The 21342-nt window shown below is 52.9% G+C and overlaps 1 protein-coding gene across 4 annotated transcripts in view; it reads left to right on the top strand.

Annotated features, from left to right (window-relative positions):
* The first annotated feature begins 269 nt into the window (after positions 1–269).
* Positions 270–21342, top strand: part of SCUBE1 (signal peptide, CUB domain and EGF like domain containing 1) — a 129749-nt gene continuing 108676 nt past the window's right edge. For 3 of the 4 annotated variants that reach the window (XM_081058358.1, XM_081058359.1, XM_081058360.1), the window contains exons 1-3: positions 270–447; positions 3921–4052; positions 20758–20886. In XM_081058358.1, coding sequence (XP_080914484.1) covers positions 360–447; positions 3921–4052; positions 20758–20886 — 349 coding nt within the window. In that variant the 5' untranslated portion in view covers positions 270–359. The remainder of the gene's footprint in view (positions 448–3920; positions 4053–20757; positions 20887–21342) is intronic. The other variant, XM_081058357.1, reaches the window with a different exon arrangement.

A 21342-nucleotide genomic window follows, 5' to 3' on the forward strand; every position in this document is an offset into this window, starting at 1 on the left:
CTCAGCCTGACGGAGACAGTGCACCCCACAGCCGAGCTAGCCACCCCGGCCCCCACCCCCCACCTGCCGTCCGTCCCGAGGCGGGGTGGCCCGGACACTCATGCCCCGCCCCTTTCCCCCAGCCCCCCCCCCACGCCCGGCAGCGGGAGTCCATTGGCGGTGGTTGGCTGCACCCCGCCCCGAAGGCCTTGAGCCAATGAACGCGCGGCTGTCAGCTCGTCAGCGGTGCCGGCTCGGTGGCTGGGAGCCCCCGCGGTGGTGGAGAAACCAGCAGTGAGGAGCGCTCACCGAGCGGCCGGTCGGGGGAACCCCCGTGCCCCGCTCCTCCCCACTCCCGGCCCGACCAGGGCGCAGCGAGCATGGGCGCAGCGGCCGTGCGCTGGCACTTGTGTGTGCTGCTGGCCCTGGGCGCGCACGGGCGGCTGGCGGGGGGCAGCGGGCTCCCAGGTAAGCCCGGACCCGGCAGGCTGTGGGCAGTGGGTGCCGGGTGGTGGCCGAGGGGTCCTGGGCTGCCCCCCAACCCCTCGCCGTCTGGAGGGCCGCAGCCCTCGTTCTGTGCCCTGCCCCGCCTCTTTGCAAAGTAACTTTTGGGACCCGCGCGGGGCGCCCCCTCCCCGAAGCCCGGGTGGCTCCGGACTCTCGGAGCCGGACAGGCCCGCAGCAGGGGCGGGGTGGGCTGAGGCCCCGGGGAAGGAGGAGTTCGAGGGCGGGAGGAAGAAAGAAAGCGCGACTGCTGGCCGACGGGGGTGCCGGTTTGCACCAAGGGCGAGAGGGACTGGAGACCCCAGAATCGGTCGGGCGCTCCCCCAGGGGAGAGAGGGGCTCTGGTGGAAGAAGACTCAGAGGGGAGAGACAGAGAGGGTGTGACCGAGGGGAAAGGACACAGAGAGAAAGGGGTGGTAGATAGAGGGACAGATGGACAGAAAAGGAGGCACTGAGGGAACACAAAAGGACACAGGAAGAAACCCAGAGAGAGACAGGCATGAAGAGCAGAGAAGATACCCGGAGACCCAGCGGGGAGAAGAGACCAAGGGAGGGAGGAGGCAGGCAGACAGCAGGAAAGAAAGACAGATCAAAAGAGGGAGAGTGGGGGACGGTGGGGGACGGTGGGGGACAGACTAAAGGACAGGAAGGCAGAGAAGAGCGGCAGAGAGGAGGACTGGGGTTGCAGCCAGTGGGGAGGGAGCAAAACAGGAGGAAAGAGAAGGATGGGGATGGCTGGAAAGCAATGGACAGATAGACAGTCAGGTGTGTGTGTTGGGGGGGGGGGGGAGATGAACAGTCCCAGAGGGAAGGAGATGGATGGCAACCACAGGGAGAGGAGACCAGACATGGGACATGATCCGAGGGGAGGTCCAGGAGAGGAAAGGAAGCCTGAGACAATCAAGGTGGCACCAGGCATCTGGCCTGGCTTGAGAGGCGGTAGGAGAGGCGAGATGGGGGCTCCCTGGGATTTCACAGAGAGCCTCACACCCCTGCGCCTTCCCCTCCTGCTCTCCTGGTTGTCTGGAAGGGGCTCTCCCACAGAGCTGAAGTCCAGTCTCTCCTCCTGCCTTTCTGTCCCTGGTGGGGGGGAGGTCAGGGGAGGGTCCTGCCTGCCCCTGCTGTTCTCCGTGGCTTTCTCTGGACATCCCCTGGCTGCCGCACTGGGCTCCCTGAAGTCTGTATTTGGCCATCGGAGTCTATTCCTGGGAGTCACACCCTGAGCGAGGATACCAGGCCATGTCAACTACTCCACGGTTGGAGCTGAGTGGGGTTTTCACGCCCCCCACCCAAGCTGGGCCCTGCTGTCCATAGCACCACTCGTCTCTGGCTGTCTCCCTCTCCCAGGCTTTGGGGCCCTTCAGCCCTGCTTGACGGGTCCTGTATGTGCCTCTCTTCACCTCTCTGTCTCTCCTGTGTGTCTGTGTCTGTGTCCACCCACAATCCCCACCCTATGGAAGACTTGTGCTGTGAGACAAACAAAAGTCCCAAGCCTGTGGTGGGAGGGCTGGGCTGCCCTGCAGAGGAAGTGTCCAGCCCAGGCCAGGGAGCACGGCCAGAGGGCCTCACGGGCACAAATGGCCTGTGGCTTCTCTCCCTGTCCTCCAACTCACCTGCCCTCTCCCCAGCCCCCACCTAAAGACATATTTAAAAGGTGTCTTGAAAGCTGCCTCCACTGCGCTTGGGCTAACATTCATTCATTTCCATCCTAATGAGGACACCTACCTAGGTGGGAGATTGGGGGTAGGGGACGTAAGGGGCGCAAAGCCCTAGGCAGTTTCCCTCCCCTCATTCCTGTGCACTGACCCTTGGGAAGTGGGAAGAGCCGGATCCGTGGCCCATTTCCCCTGCTGGTCTTGTCTCCCAAGTGGCCTCAGTCCTCCCCACTGGCAGGATGCAGACAGGCCCTCTCCGGCCTCTGTCTTCCTGCCTTTGAGGCTGTGCCACCCCTGACAGGGGTCCCTCTGTCATGGCCCCCACTCCACCTTCCTTTGGACAGCTGTAGAAGGTGGTCCACTGACCTGAGCAGATACAACCACCCTGAAAATGATGTCACCTGCTGTCTTTGTGTGCGTGGGTACGTGGGCATGCAAGCATGCGTGTGCCTCAGGGAGGTGCTTCTGTGTTTCTTTTTTGATGCCTCTCTTCCTTTGGGGGACTAGGGCACGAGAGGAGGAGTCCCAGAAGGAGCAGCGGTTCTCAGAGAGGCTCTCCTATGCACACTTAGCACCGCGATGCCAGCCAGGGGAGAAACTCAGAGTGGACATTCTTGAGGACCACTCTAGAGAGAGGCTGGAAGGCATGAAGAGAGGAGGGCTTTCCAGAACATCCCCAGGCTTGCCCCGGGGTGACTGTGGCTGCAGACAGTTCCCTGTGCTGCTCTTCTGGGTCCTTCTGTCTGTCTGCCATCCATCTGGACGTCTGTCACTCATAGCGACCAGTAGCTAGAAGTAACCCAGCATGTAGACGAGCTCTGGACCTGCGCTCCAGTCTCTGCCACTAACGAGCTACTGATGTACAACAGAATTCCCGGGGCCTCAGTTTCCTCATCTGTAACCTGTTTTATAGCTAAGATTCTTCAGGCTCTGCTACCCTGTGCTGCGAGGGTCCTCTCCCTGTCTGAGCTGTGTGTGTGTGTGTGTGTGTGTGTGTGTGTGTGTGTGTGTGTGTGTATCGGGGTGTATGCACAGATACACAAGTCTATTTTGCATTGCTTTGCCCACAGCTATTCCAGACTGGAGGTGTATATATGTTGGAAGTGTGAGGTGGGGAGTGCCAGGAGCCCTCAAAACCTACAATGAACTTGACCTTGGGAGTTGGAATATGAGAACCATTGTCTCACCTAGGAGAGAAGGTGGAGAGATCAGAGCTATGCATGAGCCAGTTAGCCCAGTTGAGGGTATGGCTCTACTGCTGGGACCCACCAGGCTGGGGACATGGAGGACACATGAAGGATCCTGTATTTCCATAGCCTCGGGAAGGGGTGGGGCCCCATGTTCAGATCGCCTGCATGAGCCTCCTGGCTTGGCCTCTGCTCATTGCTCCCTGCAAGCCTCAGTTTCCCCATCTGTAACCCAAAGGGGATGGGTCTAAATTTCTTCAAGGATCCTTCTGGCTCTAAATTCTAGAATAAGGGGAGTGGAGGGAGGTTGGAGTGATCAATGCTTGTGGGGAGAGCAAGACACGCAGAAAGAGGCTTTTTCTCACTGTGCTCCAAAGCCTCAGTTTCCTCATCTGTTTAGTGGGCATAATAGATGGACTTAATGGGTTGTTGTGAGAACGTGAGACCCAGCATTTTAGTTGTATTTGACAGCTGTTACTGTTAATTACCAGAGATCAATGAGAGGGTGGGAGCCGGAAGGAGCTCCCTGCCTGAGCCTTGCTGCCTCCTTCCCAGGCCACACCTCACCAGTGTTTCCCTACTCCCACCCCCACAGGGGCAGTCGACGTGGATGAGTGCTCCGAGGGCACGGATGACTGTCACATTGATGCCATCTGCCAGAACACGCCCAAGTCCTACAAATGCCTCTGCAAGCCGGGCTACAAGGGGGAAGGCAGGCAGTGTGAAGGTGAGCCCAGCCCAGCCTCCTGGCCAGACCCTGCGGCTGCCCACCCCATGGAAAGCTGGCAGAGGCTAAGCCTCCAGTTACTCCTTCTCCCCGACCGCCATGAGTGCCACAGCACAGGCCTCTCTCCGCCTTGGGAGGGAGGCTGTGGGCTTCCTGGGAGCCTGGATTGCTTCCCTGGGGGTGGAGTCATGGGGTGCCTAACTCTCCCCGGGTTTGAAACTTTTTGTGTGTTTTTTTTAAGAAATTGAGATGAAGCTTTCAATGATATATTTGTCCATCTGTCCCTGACTGGATTGTGTAGGATAAAGGCCTGGGGTGACTTTCTCAAGGTCCCTAACTTTAAATCTGAAACCACCCTGTGTGGCCTGCAGCTTCTAAAGGACATGCTCAGTAGCCAGCCACGGCGTTTGTGGGGCTGGCTCAGGTACAAGAGCTTGGGCAGAGACCCCTGGATTTGTGCTTTCTCTCCAGCCTTCCTTCTCTCCACCTGGGGTCTGTCTCTCCAGGCTTGCTACCTGGGGTGTTGGTTTGACCATCTGGCCCTGGAAACTGCCCCGTGGCAGGCTGAAAGTCAGAGAAAGAAGAGCAGCCTCGGCTCTCTTTGGAGCCAGGTCCCTCCAAACCAGACAGAACCTATGAGAGCATTTTTCCAGAAGAGTCTGTGTGGGCCTTCTGACACTGCAGGTCTGGGGCCTTGAACCACCTAGCACCTGACTGATAAGCGCCCCGGGTGAGAAGCATCAATCCAGATCTTCCCCACCTGTCCCCACTTTATAAATGAAAACTGAGGCTCAAAGAGGAGACGCATCTTCTGCAAGGGCCCCAGGTACCCCAGTGGCATGGCCAGTACTCAAACCCGGGTCTCCTAATTTCCACTCCAAGGCTCTCTAACATCTCGTTGTCTTCTCCCTGAACCCTGCCCCTTACTTTTTCAAAGTGTGAGATTTGTGTTAGGAAAGCGACACAAGAGAACAAGATGGGTGCCTGTTCCTTCTGTATGATGCTTCATGGGAGCTGGAGTTTCGTAGGAGAGCAGTGACACCTCCTTGGGATGCGGACATTGTTTATCCATCTCATTTGTTGGGCATCTACTTAAGGCTGAGTGCTGGGCAGATGACCTCGACCTGGAGTGTGCCTGGTTTGGCCACATCCTGGCTTTGCTTGGGGCCCAGAAGCCTGAGGGGGAGCTGGCGCCTACCCACAGACCTCTGGAAGGAAGCCAGGCTGGAGGCAGATAGAGCAAGATGTCAGTAAGAAGCCTGGTGGCACAGGCTGGCTGGCTGCTGGCAAGGCCGGGAGGTTAGCTCGGTGGTTCCAAGTGGCACATGTGTGGCCCTGTATGGCCGCTTTCTGACCCTCTGCTGCCCCAATCCAGGCCCAGTGCTCTGGCAAGGGAGGGCCGAGGGTGACCCCTGTCTCCAGCAGTTTAAGCCACTGACCTAGCCCAGCTCCTAGCTCCCCTCCTGCCGGCCCCTGCCCAGGGGGCCCACGCTCTGTCTTCTACCTGGCTCCCTGACATCCTTCAGAGTCCAGCATTAGCCCTCTACTCTGTTGAGCCCAGGTGGGGAGTCCCACTAGCTGGCTCACGAGGCCTGATGTCCTTGGTGTGAGGATGTGAGAGGAAGAGGCTGGTGACTGTGCTTCCGGAACTGCCAGGGGCCTCCCTGTCTCTCCAGCCTGGTTCTATCCTCTGCCCCTCACATCCTGAAACACTGAATAGCACTTGGGCCCTGGACACACGTGTATACACTAGGCCGTTTCATAGTTCTGAGCCCAGCTCAGGTTTTCCTCCTGCCTGGAGCTCCTTTTCCACCATTTGTGTTCTGGCTATTTCCTAATCATGCTTTAGATTTGCCTCCTCTGGGAGGTCTTCCTGGATACCTCCACCCACTCCCACAAATACACGCACGGCTGCAGGAAGTACCTACTCTGCTCCCAGAAGCCCCTGCGCTACCCTCCATCATAGTACTTCTGTCTGCGTTGTAAGGACAGGTCTTGCTCCCAGAGTAAACTGTGAGTTCATTTATTGAGGGTCTGCCATGGGCTCAGTGTTGGGCCACCATACTGAAGCTGTCAAACCCAGGCTCCCAGGGAGCTCCTGTCATGTTTGTCCCCGTGTCCCCAGCTCCTGGGGCAGGCCTGGCACAAGCAGAGGTGTGCAGAAAATGTTTAGTTTCGGTTGGCTTTCTTTCGCCCTGACTAGAGTTCGTATGAGATGAGGTGCCTGTAAGATGCCCGCAGAGGGGATATGAGGGTAGCATGGAGTGTGGAGTGCTGGCTCCGTGAGGGCTTATTCTTGCCATGGTGTCGTTTTGACCCTGTCTCATGAGAGAAGGCAGCGGGGACAGGCCTGGCCCTGGGATACCACCCCGGTGGGAAAGTTTGGGTAGTCTTTCCCTCCTGAGCCTGTTTCTCCTTTGGTTGTATGGGCCAAAATACCCCCCACTGCACTTCATTCTGAGGATCAAATGGAATGCAGTTCTGGGTACTGGGACCTGCCAGCCACCCTGCCTGGCACACGGAAGGCTCTCAGCAACAGCACTCACTCACAATACAGATGATGGCATTGTCACCATCACCTGTTCCCACAGTGGCTTAAAGCTCAAATGACATGAATGGCGAAGACATTTGAAAAAAAACCACTCTGTGCGGCATACCTCAGAGGTGATCATTCTGGGGCCACCTTGTCCCTCTCTCAAGGAGCTTAGCATCTGGGCTGAGCTGCAGGGGCTGAAATTATGTTATCAGTGGAAAGTCTTAATGACCAGGTGAGTGTTGTGTGAGTGGTAAGTCAGCACCTGGTGAGTTGCCATATTAACAGTATGGAAAATAACTCAGAAACCAAGAGGAGGACGCCGTTTGGCCACGCGCTCCAGAGTGAGTGCCGTGGCCGCTGTAGGTGGCCACTGCCTGCCGCCCATGTGACGCCCGCAGAGGCTGAGCTCCAGGTCCCCCCACCACACCATCCCCCGACCTCCGTGAGTACTGATCTGGGTTCTGGGGATCTGAGTGGATACTGCCCAACTTGCACTGAGATTTTCTCATCCCTGGGGACACCCCACATCATCAGTCAGAATCGATGGAGCCTGCTGTGGTGTTCACCGAAGGGCGCTCAGATCCCTCCACTGGCTTCCCTAGGACCACCATGCAGAGACTTCTGGAGGCTTTGAAAGCTGGAGGGGCTGGCAGGCCACATGTAGTGGTGGCCTGAGGGAGCGTGGACATCCCCCAAAGGCTCGCTTCTTGGTTTCCAGATGGGGAAAGGGAGGCCTGGGAGGGCAGTGGTCTTCCTGGGTTGGGACTAGAGCCCAGGTTTGGTGGGCCCATTCCTCCACACTGCTTTTCTGCAGGCGGCTATTGCTATCTCGGCCCCGTGTTCTGAGGACAGGGAATGAATCTATCTAGTTGAGCACAATGGTTAAAGCAGGGAGCAGACTGCTAGGATTCACAGACTGTCTGGGTAGCTTGCACAAGCTGCTGAACTTGTGTTTGTCTGTAAAATAGAGATAATAGAAGTACCCACTTCATAGAGATAGTGTGAGGAATAAATGAGTCAGTGTATACGCAGCGTTTGAGCACAGCCGGGCACATAGGACACACTATGTAAGCATGAGCTGCTGTTACCATGGTGACGATGACGGCATGGATGGTGACGGCGATGTTGATAATGGCAGTGATGCTGGCAATGACAGTAATGACGGTGGCATTGGTGACATCATTGACAATGATCGTCATATTGCTATTGATGACATCGCGATAATATTGACGACCATAATGTCCCTTGTGTGAAAGTGGGTGTGGCTTTGTCTTTTTCCATCAACTCCCTGGATCTGAAATGGCTGGGAAATGTGGTTATCTGGTTCATTGACGATTCAGATAAATCCGAGGCATATAAACATATCCCCATGGAGACTTACAGACATGTACGCCATTCACAGAGGACCAAGAATGAGCAATGAAAATTACAAGTGGCAGAAATCTTTCCTTGGTTCCACGAAACCTACTCCAGGGATAGCAAATCCGCTGCCACCTCCCCTACATCAGTCATCAGTAATCCATCACCACACCCTCCGGACAGCCACTAACACTTCGGATGAAACCCGTTTTTCCCTCCATGGGCCCCTTTGTCTGCAGGTCCTGGGCTGGCATGGGGTTGGAGTTTTAGGGGGACATGAGCACCCTGTCCTAAGACCTCGTAGACTTTGCTGGTTACTGTGATGGGCACAGAGGATGGGTTCTCCGCACAGATGCCTGGAGAATGTGGCTCCCACGGTCTCCCTAGTTGTTGTTCACAGGCAATGGACCCAGCTTGTGGGAAGTGGGAAGCCCTGTGTGGGCTGACTGAGCCTCTTATGCCTTTAACTGTGTCACCTTGGAACCCCTGCTGGTTGTGAAAACCCTTCAGCAAAGCCAGCACTGGAGACACCCACCCCCATTCCGGGCACGGGTTTTGACCACACTGTCAAGGCCATCTTGCTGTGTGGCCAGTGCATGTGATGATTGGGCCTCCGCCTGTGCACCCAGTCCATATCCAGGAGCAGCCTGGGGCCCGTGTGGTCAGCTTAACGCTGGCAGGGGTCTTGCTGTAGCCAGACTGAGGTGCCTTAGACTGTTGGGAAAGCTCTGAGCAAGGCTGAGGCTGAATCAGTGTCTTCTTGAGGATTCACACCGTGACAGAATCTGAGGCAACTTGAAGGAAGTGAACTCATTGATGTACACACTTGGAAGGAACTTTAAAAGGTGTCCCAGGCAGGCCCCATGTTTTACAGATGGCCACCCCTGTTTGTTGCCCTCCCCAGACCCATACACATCTCTGTTTTGGTCCATGGCACCCTGCATGTATGTTTCCCTGTGTCTCCTCATGGAATGTGGACCCCTCATGGGTAGGGTCTGTGATCTATTCAGCTCCGATCCCTGGATCTCAGGATCGGCATAGGGCTTGGAAGGCATCTGTTGAGTGAAAGCGTGGATGGTTGGGTCCCAATGGTAACCTCCTCCAGGAAGCCATCCCTGATGCTCCAGACCAGTTAGCTGTCTGTCACCTGTGAGCATTCCTCCTTCAGAGCGCCTGTCCCAACTGGGTTGCAATGACCTATATGACTTTACTCAGGGCTGGGCCCAGACCTATTGTCAGTGGACAGTGAGTGACTATTATCAATCCTGGGGATATTAGGAAAGGCCTCCCAGAGCGTCTCAAACTCTGAAAGTTTTACAGATGAGGAAACTGAGGCCTGAGAAGGGAAGGGACTAGCCCAAGGATATCTGGTGTGGACCAGCGGCAGAGTTAGGTTGGGGAATCTGGGCCCAGGGAGGTCAGCCTCTAGCCAGATCACCCAGCTGAGAAGTGACAGGACCTGGATTCCAACCCCAGTCAGCCATGGGGTCCCAGCAGGAGACCAGGCCCCCAACAGCCTTTCTGAACAAAGTGGGAGGAGTTCCTTAGCTCTGGAGTCTTAGAGGGGGCAGCAGAAACCCTCTCCTGTGTTCACACATCTTGCTGCCACCAGCTCCTCTGAACCAGGCCTTGTGACTGAGGGGCTGGAAGTACATCACCCATCATATAACTTAGAGATGACATCCCTCGGGCTTAGCCCCGCACTCAGCTCACCACTTTGAGCTGCTGTCATTCTCTATCCTACTCTCCCTAATCACATACCACCATCACTGTCTTTCTTCCAGTTCTTCAAACTCACCAGCTCCTTCCTACCCCAGGGCCTTTGCATAGTCTGTTTCTCCTGTCCCTCTTCATTTAGCTAAGCCTACGCATGCCCAGCTCACCAGACCCCTTGTGCATGAGTCTTTAGGGAGTTGCCAGGGCCAGCCCTGCACTGGCCTCCTGGTCTGAATTAGTTGGGTCTGTTTGTGCTAATTCTGCCGGGGGCAGCCTGGGGGTGAGGAGGGGGCAGGCCAGAGGAGTGAGGAGGGGGCATTTCATTCCCTTTAAATGCTCAACTCATTTAACCTTAATTGCTTTGTTTTCATAGACATTGGCTAAGGAAAAGGACCAAATTATAGCTTGAATTGGGTCTTACTAATCTTAATTAAAAGCTCTAGTTTATAATCAGGACCAGGCCCCAAACGAGGAGCAAATGCCCTCAAATGGCTTGTTTAAATAACTAAGACCCTCTGGATAATCACTGTTTAGTCTGAACCAGCAGCGCACAGCACCCCTTCCGCACAGCACCCCTTCTATGTGTACTTAATTTTTCAGACCATTTACTCAAGTGGTTTATTCCACTTGCAAGTCCCAACTCGGTCCTTTTCCAAAATGCTATAATTAAAACTCTTGGGGGAAATACATTTTTGTTTCGGCCACAGTATATCAAATATATATTATTATTTTCCCCTTTTTGTGAAAAGGGAAAAAATGACAGCCTTATGGGCGTGGGAGATCACAAAATTAGCATGTGTGTAATGAATGTAAATAGTCACTTCCTGAATTTTATATCCCCGGGGCCTACTTGTCCGTCACTGGAGTTAGGTAGATTACAGGGCATGCTATTAAGTGTTTTAACAAAACTCCTAATAACACCCTCAGCGATCCATTTCGTCTAACATCAGAAAAAAAAAAAAGTTAAAACCAATTGGCCTTCTTAGGGAATAATGTCTACGACCTTATTAAATCATTTTCATCATTATTATTGCACACTTTAATGAAACTCCAGGTAAAATTCTGCTTTTTGGGAGGTCAGGAAAGGCAGTAGGAGGTAGGCAGGTGGGGGGTATTCTTCAAGTCTTAAAACGTGCAATTATGCATGCTAACGTGTGCCCTGCTGGAGATGAAAGAGCTCAAGTCCAGCGGGCAGGAAGAAATTGGAAGTGACTTAAAATTCCAAGCTGCTGTCAGCTGGCAATTAGGCAGTGTTTGATTGCAACGGGTTCCAGCTCCAGCTCTGCCACAGAGTTTAGGCTTCTTGGAGCCCATGACTGTTTTTAGAAGGAAAAATGGAAGGCTCGTACTGTTGGCATTTAAGCTTTGGAGGCAAGTTCGCCTCCCTGAGCCTCAGTTTGCTTATCTGTAAAATGTGTCTGCTGGACCTGATTCACTTTAGTGTCAAGAGTATTGGCTGAACACCTGCTCTGCGCCACGCTTGGTGCTTGGTGCTTTCCTAACCTTACTCTTTAGCGGGAGAGATGCGATCGTACAGGGTGTGGAAAGTGCTGCAATGGACGCACAGATCAGGTGCAGTGCAGGTGAGGAAGAGAGCGAGTATCACTGCCAAGAAGAAATGAAGGAGGGCTTCCTGGAGAAGCATCATCCGGCCGAGTTAGGAACGCAGAGCAGCAGCGGGTGTCTGATGTTGCTTCCAGCTCTGACGGTCCATGGAGGTGTCTGTTGCACGGATCAGAGGCCTGTTTTCACCTTTGCAGACTTAGTATATCCAACAAGTGGCTTCACCTTCCCAAGGCCTGGTTCCTTCCTCACCCAGTGGCAGCAGTGGCACCTGCCTCCCAGAACGCAAGTTGGAGCAGAGGTTAGAGGAGGGAGCGCCTTGCGGTACACGACAGAGTGCTCGAAGGCAGCTCCCGTGCCTTTCTGTTCAACTCTTTTTTCCTCTAAATCCCCACTTCTCCTAGGGTTATAGGGTCTCTGCCCCCACCTCCCACCCCCCATATTTCCAAGCTCCCCAGACAGTAGGCCCCTCTCTGTCCCTTCCTCCAGGCTCTCTTGCCTCCTCTTGGCCGCTTCTCATTACAGTGGCTGTATTTGTTTTTCCATCTGAGGAATGCTAACCAGAAAAAAACCATTATTTCTAAGAAAATAAACTGCGAGCTGTTGGCCTTTGAATGCTACTGAAATGGATGACGGCCTTCCCCAAAGGCCTTGAGACAAAGAGGGCCGAGGGCTTGTGTGTGCGGGCAAGGTCAGGGGGTCTCGGAGGGGGCTCTGAGGGGGTCCTCCAGATGGGCCAGGGCTGCAGCCCCTGGGAGGAGAGAGTTTAAAACCCCAGCCATCCAGCTTGGGCCTTTGGCCTGGGTAATAATGGCTGCTGGTGCTGATCCCATCCTACTACCTTGAAAGTCTCCAAGACGCGCTCCCCTCTCCCGGGGGCCGCCAAGCCTGCTGTCTGGTCCTCCTAGCCCTTAGATCGAGGGGTGGAAAGCTAAGCACATAGGTCCATGGAGACCTGAGTGCCAGCCCTGTGTGACCTTGGGCAGGTCTGTGGACCTCTTGGGCCCTTGTGTGCTGACTGCAAAGTTCAGGGTTGGGGCCAGGAGACCCCAGGCCCCTTTGGACCACCATGGTGGGTAGCCCCTTCTTTGGGGCTCCTTACCACAGTGCCACCCAGTGCTGGCTCAGTCTCTGGGGGTGGCAACTGGGCCCCAGCTGGACTGTTGACTGCCTATCCCTTCCCATGGGCAGCACCGCAGGCAGACTTGGGCCTGGCTGATGCGTTGGTAGGTGAGGATGTCCTTGGATGTCCTTCCATGAGATGTGTCTACATGTGTCTGGGTCATTCTCCCCCTCCGTGCCGGCAGCGCCTTGTGGCCAGGGTCTGGGCTTAAGGCGAGGGGCCAGCCTAGGGAAAGGAGGGAAGAAGGCGGGGAGGTGGCTGGATCCTCAGCAAGAGCCGTGGACCCTGGATCCCCCGGTCACTGAGATGTGTTGGCGTTAGCAGGGTACAGTCTGGAACCACCCTGCCTGGGTTCCAGAACTGGCTTTGCCACTTACTCACGGGGTCATCTTAGGCAAGTCCCCTAAGCTCCCTGAGCTTCTGTTTCTATTTCTGTGATGAGGGAGGGGAAGGCCCTCCTGCCTGGGCTATAGTGAAGGCTACGCCACCTGCCATTAGACAGCTCCTGGTGGGGAGCTGCCACTGCAGCTACTGTTGGGGAGAAGCTGCACTGTGCATTTGGAGAGAAGGAAATCACACCACCAGGCCAGCTCCGGCCCCACCGCCGCCAGAGCCCACGTCGGCCTGTCAGGTGACAGGAGGAAGCCTGAGCAGGGAGTCTTGGGCTCAAGGTGCTGTCAGCCCTGACTTGCTGATAAGATTAGCTCCTCAGTCCCTGTTTGCGGCTCAGTTACCCCTTTATAAAATCCAGGGGGTGCATGGGAGGAGTTCTAGGATCCCAGCTAACGCATTCCAAGTGCTGGCTTAGGCTTTCAGGCAACTACACGCTTCTGATGGTTCTGCTGAGTTCCCAGGAGATTGGGTCTGCAGAGTAGCCCCTTAGAACCTGCAGTTTGGGGGTCTACGGCTTGTCCCATGCCTTTCACTAAGGGGACCGGAGAATGACCATGCCTGTAATTGGGGGGGGTAGTGGGGGCCCCAACTCTGGGCTGGCAGGCCCCGCCTCACTTCCGGGTCAGCTTTCCCTTGACTGGGTTGCTTCAGTGTCCAGGAGATCTGATGCCAGAGCCTGGGAATAGCCCCCAGGGAAGGGTTCAGGGTGCTTGGGAGGGCGGGAGGGAATAAGCAACTGGTCGTCTGGGTTTGGTAGGCAAATCCTGCCTGGTGTGTGGGAGCCCACCATGAGCCCACACTGGGCAGGTGGCATTTGAGGTCAGTTCACAGAGGGCATCCTTGTGCTTTCTCTGCGTCCAGGCAGAGTGCCCAGAGACCCAGCCAGCACAGTGGAGAAGGGCACCCACAGCGTTAACTCGAAAAATATTTTTTAAACAGCTTTATTGCGATGTAATTCACATACTAACAACTCATCCATTTAAAGCGTACAGTTCAATGCCTTTTAGCATATGTGTACAGTTGTGCATTCATCACCAGAGTCAGTTTTAGGACCTTTTCATTACCCCAAAGAAGCCCTGCACCCCTTAGCCATCACTCTCCAGCCACCCCAACCCCCAGCCCTAGGAAACCACTGATCTACTTTCTGTCTCAATAGATTTGACTTTTCTGGAGACTTCCTAGAAATGGAATCCTATGATATCTGGCCCTTTCCGACTGAGATGGCATTAACTTTGAAGTCAGGTGGTTCCACTTGGATTAGCTGTGTGACCTTGTGCAGGGCGGATAACATCTCTGAGCCTTGGTTTCCCCTGCTGTAAAATAAAGATGTTGGGACCATCTTCTCTGGGTGCTCATATGTGACGGCCTGCATCCCAGCTACATGCCCTGGGGGTCAGTCAGCAGAGGCCATGGTCAAGATGATTCATCGTTTCAGTGTTGAGCAGACTTTGGTTGCGTATACTCTGCCACTTCTGAGGCTTAAACTGAGTGGATGCAGTTCTTGCCCATGGAACTCAGCCTCCAAGGACGCGTACCTAGCAAGCGTGAATAATGACAGTGTCTTTTCAGGGGGCCGTGAGGCCCAGAGGGTGGGGAGAAGTCACGTCTGCCAGGGGACCAGCAAAACATTCAGGGAGAAGGTGATTCTGGGGCTCAGTCCGCAGAAGTACCTCGGTGTCCGTGAAGGAGACCCCTCCAGGCAGAGGGAACAGCATAAACATAAGGGTGCTGGCATGAAGCTGCAAGGGCCACTGGGAGAGGTCAGCAAGCAGCTCGAACCCCATGGTTATCTTGGATCACAGGTTGGGCAGGCCGAGAACCTTCCCACCCCCTGGCTGAGCCATGGTTATTGTGTGCAGTTAGGAATGAAAAAGTATATAGATTTGTGTTGGTTTTGCATGACCTTTGACCTTTCCCATAATTAACTGCTGGGCCCACTTCTAGCATTGTCTCAGCAGAAGGGGAACCTGATCGATGGATGCCAGGGGTCCGCAGAGAGCAGGTCTCATTACTCAGTCATTACAAACCCAGAGCTTAACCCTGTGCCACGGGAGACAGGGGGCTTAATCCTTCCTGCTAGGCGACCCTGCCAAACTACCTTCCCGTGAGCGTAATTAGCCAACAAACCGGATTAAGATTTATTCACCAGTAAGGACTCAACTTCCTAAGCCATACATCTCTCCCAGAATGATTGCCTGATCTAAGGAGTGCACGGTTTTCCTAAAGCCCCCCAGACAAAGGAGAAGACATGCTCTCAGCGCCCAGCCAGCGAGGGAGTCTTTGTTGGAGCATATGGTCTCCCCTGTCTGCAATGAATGCCGAGAAAAATGCCAATTTCAAGGGGAAATGAGAAGGCATTTTCAGTAATGATCTCTGACAGTCGGGGGAGGGGGGGTTACAAACCCTTATTTTTCACATTGTGAGGGATATAAATGTCAACTATATTGTGCCCCTGAAACTAATACAGTATTGTATACCAACTAAGACTTCAATTCGTTTTTAAAAAAAATCCTTATTTTGAGAACCTTTCTAATCAGTCCTGATTTTTAGGAAAATGCCCTGAAATAGTATGAAAATAAAATGAAACAGAGCTCTGACTCATTGCAATAGAATCTTTTAGAACCTAGGCACCAGAGAATAAATATACATTTTATGGAGCTGCGAGAATCAATTTTGAATTAAATGAAAGAAACCAAACTCATCCCACTCGGGTTCCAAACCAGTGTTGTTGGCTCATAGCCAGGGCTGTGGGATCGTGCGCGCTGCCATTTTAATCTAGGAAAAGTGGAACTTTGTGACCTTTTAAAAATCCCATAATGAGCGGCTGCCCGTGCTGTTTTTCTCTGCTCTGTTGGATGTTGGGAGCTGTTTTCGGTTGGGAATTGAATTTTCATTAAAAAAGCAAAAGAAAAATCCACAGCAGCAGGGACACGGAGCTGCTGGACTTCTCATCCTCAGCACTGGGTCAGATCTTTTGTCCTCCCCGTTTCCTCCACTTGTATGACGTGTCCCTGTCACCACCCCTCCACCTCAAGGGTAGCTACAGACCTTGGAAATAAAAGCAATGATGTGTAACGTCTCCTCCACATCGTTCTCCTTTACAACTTTTTGGAGCCTGAAGCTCTTGTACCCCAAGGAAATGGCTGTAACAGGTATCAAGCCCATTTGAACACAGCCACTGCTGGGGGTGGGGGGGTTGGGGGGGGCCTGGAGACAAGGTCCTCAGCCAGGCTGTGCCTCCGCCCCCACATCAGTAAAGTGGGAGGAGCTCACACCTGCTTCTCATGCAGCTCCCTCGCTCCAGTCTCCACCCCTCTACTCCCTACCCCCACCCCACGCACCCCACCCCCACTCCTGGTCATTCCTGGCCCTCTTCCCTCTGTGTGTCTGTGTGATTTCCCATGGTGCTCTCTCGATGCTAACATCCTCTGTGGGTCTGTATCTAAATTTCCCTCCACTTATAAGGACACCAGTCATTGGATTGGGGCCCACCCTCCTCCAGTCTGACCTATTCGTAACTTGATTACATCTGCAAAGATTCTATTTCCAAATCGGGTCACATTCACAGATACTGGGGGTTAGGACATCAACACATCTTGGGGAGGGCTCAATTCAACCCACAACAGTCCTTTAAAAATAAACATACAACCGATTAAAACAAAGTTTAATGAGACAAAACAAAAAAAATGAATAAACATCCAGCAAGCTTGGCTCTGCCCTGCTCCGTTCCTTGGTCCTCTCCCCACCCCATCTGCCTCTTCCCCGCTATCTGGCTTGAATGGTCCTTAAAAAGTGGTAGGAGCCTGATGGGCATCTTGGAGGCCTGCTGAGCCCCCTCCATCACTGGTGGCTCTTGGATATGTTTATTACAGTAATAAATCCACTTGCTTTGGCACCGATTATTTTTTTTAGTTCATTTGTTTGTGTGTTTATCTCTTATGTATTAAAGGAGGAGGCACACATGATCTTAAAAAACAAAAATTCAAAGCACAGGCACGGAAAATAAGGGGTGGGGGTGAGTTTGTGAGCCCAGGATGCTGCGATAGAGCAGGCTGGCCTCAGAAGCCTGGGGGAGCTCTCAGGCCGGGGATTGGAGAAGCACTAATCATCCGAGAGATACCAGATGTGGGGGAAACTCCTTGGGGACAGATTGTGGGAAGAGATGTGAGCATCAACCATTCCTGCACCCTTCAGCCCATTGGTATCTGCTATGGGGAATGGAAGGAAGGAAAAGCCCAGAGTTGTGTTATTGACTTTTCAGTGATGTCTTTATAAAGCCGTAAGGGTATGATAATCAAATAGCTTATCATTCTGATAGTGAAAAGAGTGCTGTTAATAATTACACCCAGACAGCAGGCAAAAACTGGAACTATGCCAGGCAAAGTGGGGCGTATGATTATCCTAATCAGGGGAAGATACATTTTTCTCAGACTTTACCACCATTAAAATAGCTGGTCTGCGTGCATTTCCTGGATGTGGTGACTAACTGATTGTGTTTCCTTTTTTGCTTTGGCCTCTAGGAAGCTCAGAACCATATTTGTGGCCTAGCTTTTGAAATTGTGCTGGAATTACCAAACGTATTTCTGCACACTTTCGCCAGCTTTCTCGTATTCTTCAACCCTCATTTCTTTTCTTTTTTTTTTTTTTTTCATCCTAACATCTTATTCTTTTTGAAAATCTTAGTGTATGTATTTTGTAAGCAGTTTGCATGGATGATGTCTGAAAGAATTGATGGGATGAATATATGTTTGGGTGGATGGATAGGTTGGTGTTTGTCTAGATAGATGAATGAGTGGGTAGGTGTTTGGATGTGTGTGTGTGTGTCTGAATAGATGGGTGGCTCTTTGGATCAATGACTCGATAGACAGGTAGTTAGCCATGTGGATGGATGGATGAGTCAATGGATGTTTGGATGGATGAATGTTTAGATAAATGTAAGAACGGGTGTCTGGCTGAATATTTAGATAAATAGACGCATGTTTGGATGTATGGGTGGATGTTTGGCTAGATAAATGGAAGGGTAAATAGTAGGTAATTGGAGGAATGGAAGGGTGGTCAGCTGATTGGATATTTAGATGGATAGATTTTTGCATGAATAGACAAATGGAAAGACAGCCGGCTGGGTATTTGAATGGCTAGCTTATGGAGTGACTGGGTGGATGGATAATGGGTGGGTGGATGAGTGTTTGGATGAATGAAAGCATGGCTGGCTGGCTATTTGGGTAGATGGATAGGTGCACGTGTGTGTGTGTGTGTGGTGTGTAACAAGTACAAGGATGAACAGATAAATAGGTCTTCAGATGATTGGATAATACTTTCTTGGTACACAGTGTAAATGTGCCAAGGGTGAAATAACATGTACACGGTACTTTGCCAATGCCTAGCAAGTCGTGGGCATTCTGACTTATTGGAAAGGACATGGGCTTTGTAGACTGAAAGACCTTTGTTCTGATCCTTGCCCTACCACTTACTACATGACCTTAAGCAATTACCTAACCTCTCTGCCCTTTCGTTTGCTCAACCACAAAATGGAGTTAAGATACCTCCTCCAGAAACTTGCTATGAAAGTTTAATGGGCCTGTGCATGTGTCAGGAGTAGATGACTATAAACTTTCTTCTGAGGTACAATGAGAGGAAGAGAGAGGGAATTCTTTCACCCAAGCATAAAACAAAAGTCCGTTCCCTCATTCTTATTGCTCCAACCTGAGTCACGTGCCCACCCTGGGACCAATAGCAGTTGCTCATGCCATGCACTGTTTGGGTTAATTGGTCAGGCTCCACCCTCAGAGTTGGGACCAAGCTACCTTCTCCTGAGAGTCACCTGCTTGAATGGAGGGAACAGTTTGGGGGCTTCTGGTTCAGATCAGATGAGAGGTAGTGGAAATGGATGACCAGTGGCCAGACTGTAACCATGATAAGGGTGTAGGAAAACCATGCTCTGGTGATTGATTAGATGTCGGTGGAGAGGTGGAAGGATGACGATATTCACTGGGAGGGGGACCCCAGGAAAGTGCAGGCTGATGAGTTAAAGTTGGGCCGCGTTGCTCTGGAGTATCTCTAGAAGACCCACAGGGAGAAATGGTTGGATTGGTGTAGCTGGGGCTCTGGGAAAATGTCAGGGCTGCATAAACTGGGAAGCAATCAATGTCTCAGCCTTTACAAACCCATGTGCCCTTTCAAATATAAAATCTTACATCCTCCTCTAATGTTATTTCAGACTTCTACGTGCATTAAATATATGATTAAAAACAATTCAAATGACTTGCGGGATTGAGTCAGCTTCCCAGCCGACGCTGCTGGCCACGGCCGGCAGGTGAGGAGAAAGCGTCTGTCCCTTGACCCTTTGGAGGTCCAGGCTAGTTTATTCTTCCCCTGTTGTGCCCGGGTGGGCAGGCACCAGAAGTCGGCTGCACAGGTCCAACCTCGATTTCGTGCTGCTGTTTTCACTGAAGTTATCCCCTCTGCGGGCAGTGTCCCTGGCTGGCAGGTGTCTAGACTGTGTTTGGCCACCTGCAGAGTCAGGGAGCTCACTACTTCCTGAGACAGCCTCTGCCATCCTGATGGAGAATCCTACCCGTGACCGTTTCCTGGCACCCATGGCTCTTCCCCACTATGTGTAGCTCTGCCCTCCAGATCAGCCTGGAGCTGGGCGTCTCCCTGTGCCAGCTCCTCAGGCATTTGAGGGAGCGGCCAGACTCGCGTTTAGTCTCCTCTCTGCTTCAGGCTGGCCCTATCCCAGCTTTCGTAAAATCCCTCTTCAACAGGGTAGGGGACAGACACACAGCCTCTTCCATAGTAACGTCTTGCGAGGCACTTCTGATTCTGCTTCGCTGGGGCACTTCTGGTTCCACTGTTGGGGGGGGGTTCTAGCTGCCCCCCTTTCCTGCTTCTTCACATTGCCTGTGGAGGGAGGGATGGATGGGTGTAGGTTGGGACCATAAGCCCAGGAAGCATCAGCCCAGCAGAGCCAGAGAAGGGCAGGCACCCCCCAGGTGATGCTGCCGGTTGTCCGTGTCCTGGCTTGTCCTGCCTGACACTCCCAGAGACAAGGACGGGCTTAGGCCCCCTTCGGCTCCAGAGCCGGGCTGCACTGGTTCGAATCCCACTTGTACCATTTCCTAGGTGTGTGTCCTTTGGCAAGGTTTTGGCTTCCCGGTGCCTCAGTTTCTTCAGTGTCCTTGTGACATTGGAATAACGATGACAGTGCCTCTGTCACTGAGTTAGTGTGGGATTTGAAGAGCTAAAGGCGCGGTGTTGTCGGCGGCCCTGGGGTATAGACGTAGGCGTGTTCCTATTATGTTCCTGTTATTCTCCACCATGGCTCAAATCTCCCTGGAACTCCAGAACTGATAGCCCGTTGACCTCTGATGGGAAATGTTGAAAAAGACTTAAAACAGCCAGAAAGGTGACCTTTACAAAGGCTATCGGCCATTGTTTATGAGACAGAAGGCTTTGTTAGAATAGGAAAACTGGAGCCATGGAAATTCAGGCTTCAGAGGCTGATGTGGAAGGAAACTAGTTGTGGGGAGTGTATGGACTCTCTCTCATTCCAGAACTGACACTTTTTGGTGGTATGTGAAGTTCATTTTATTTAATACCCTCTGCTTCCCAAGTAACAAGCTCTCCATCTCTGGGAGGCTTTCGAATAGGCTGAAGAGAGCCAGTTTGGGGGATTTGACACAGGGTCCCCACGTGCTGTTATTGTGAAGAGGTTTTCGAGGGAGGCTCCTGGGTGTGACTCTTGCCTGCTTCGCTGTGGCGGGAGCTGGCAGGCGTCCTGCACGGCCTGCCATGTGGCCCTGCTGTCAAGGTGCTGGCCAGCCGTGCTGCAGAGCCAGGACCTTCATCCTGGTATCCTTGGGTCCTCAGGCCAAAGGATTCTAAGCGAGGATTCTAGTGAGTGCCTGTTGAGTGATCTGATCCCCTCGCCACTCATGTCCAGGTGGCTTTAGCAGTCGGGGCAGAGGGGACCCCAGGCTCTTCCTCTGACACTTCTCATGCCCCTCGTTTTGCAGACATCGACGAGTGTGAGAATGACTACTACAATGGGGGCTGTGTGCACGAGTGCATCAATATTCCGGGGAACTACAGGTGCACCTGCTTTGACGGCTTCATGCTGGCACACGACGGACACAACTGTCTGGGTGAGTGCTGCCGCCGTGCCCTGCCCGCGAGGCACCCCCTGCCTGCTTCTCAGCTCCAGCTTGCAGGGTTGGGGGTGGTGGGAAGGTTTGCTCTCCTTTACCTCCTTGTGTTAATGTGCAGAGGCTGCCATAACAAAAAAAGCACAGACTGGGGGTGCTTAAACAACAGGAATTTATTTTCTCACTGTTCTGAAGGTAGAAGTCTGAGGTCAAGGTGTGGGCTGTTTGGGTTTTTTCCTGAGGCGTCTCAACTTGGCTTGTAGATGGCCACCTCCTCACCACGTGTTTACCTGGTCATCTCTCTGTGCATACACATATTTGGTGTCTCTCTGTGTGTCTTAGTCTCCTCTTATAAGGACACCAGTCATATTGGAGTAGGGCCCATCCTAACCGTTTTTAACTTAATTACCTCTGTAAAAGCCCTGTCTTAAATACAGTCACATGCCAAGGTTCTGG

This window comes from Rhinolophus hipposideros (genome assembly GCF_964194185.1).
Source record: "Rhinolophus hipposideros genome assembly, chromosome: 9".
In the NCBI taxonomy this organism is placed as follows: Eukaryota; Metazoa; Chordata; class Mammalia; order Chiroptera; family Rhinolophidae; genus Rhinolophus; species Rhinolophus hipposideros.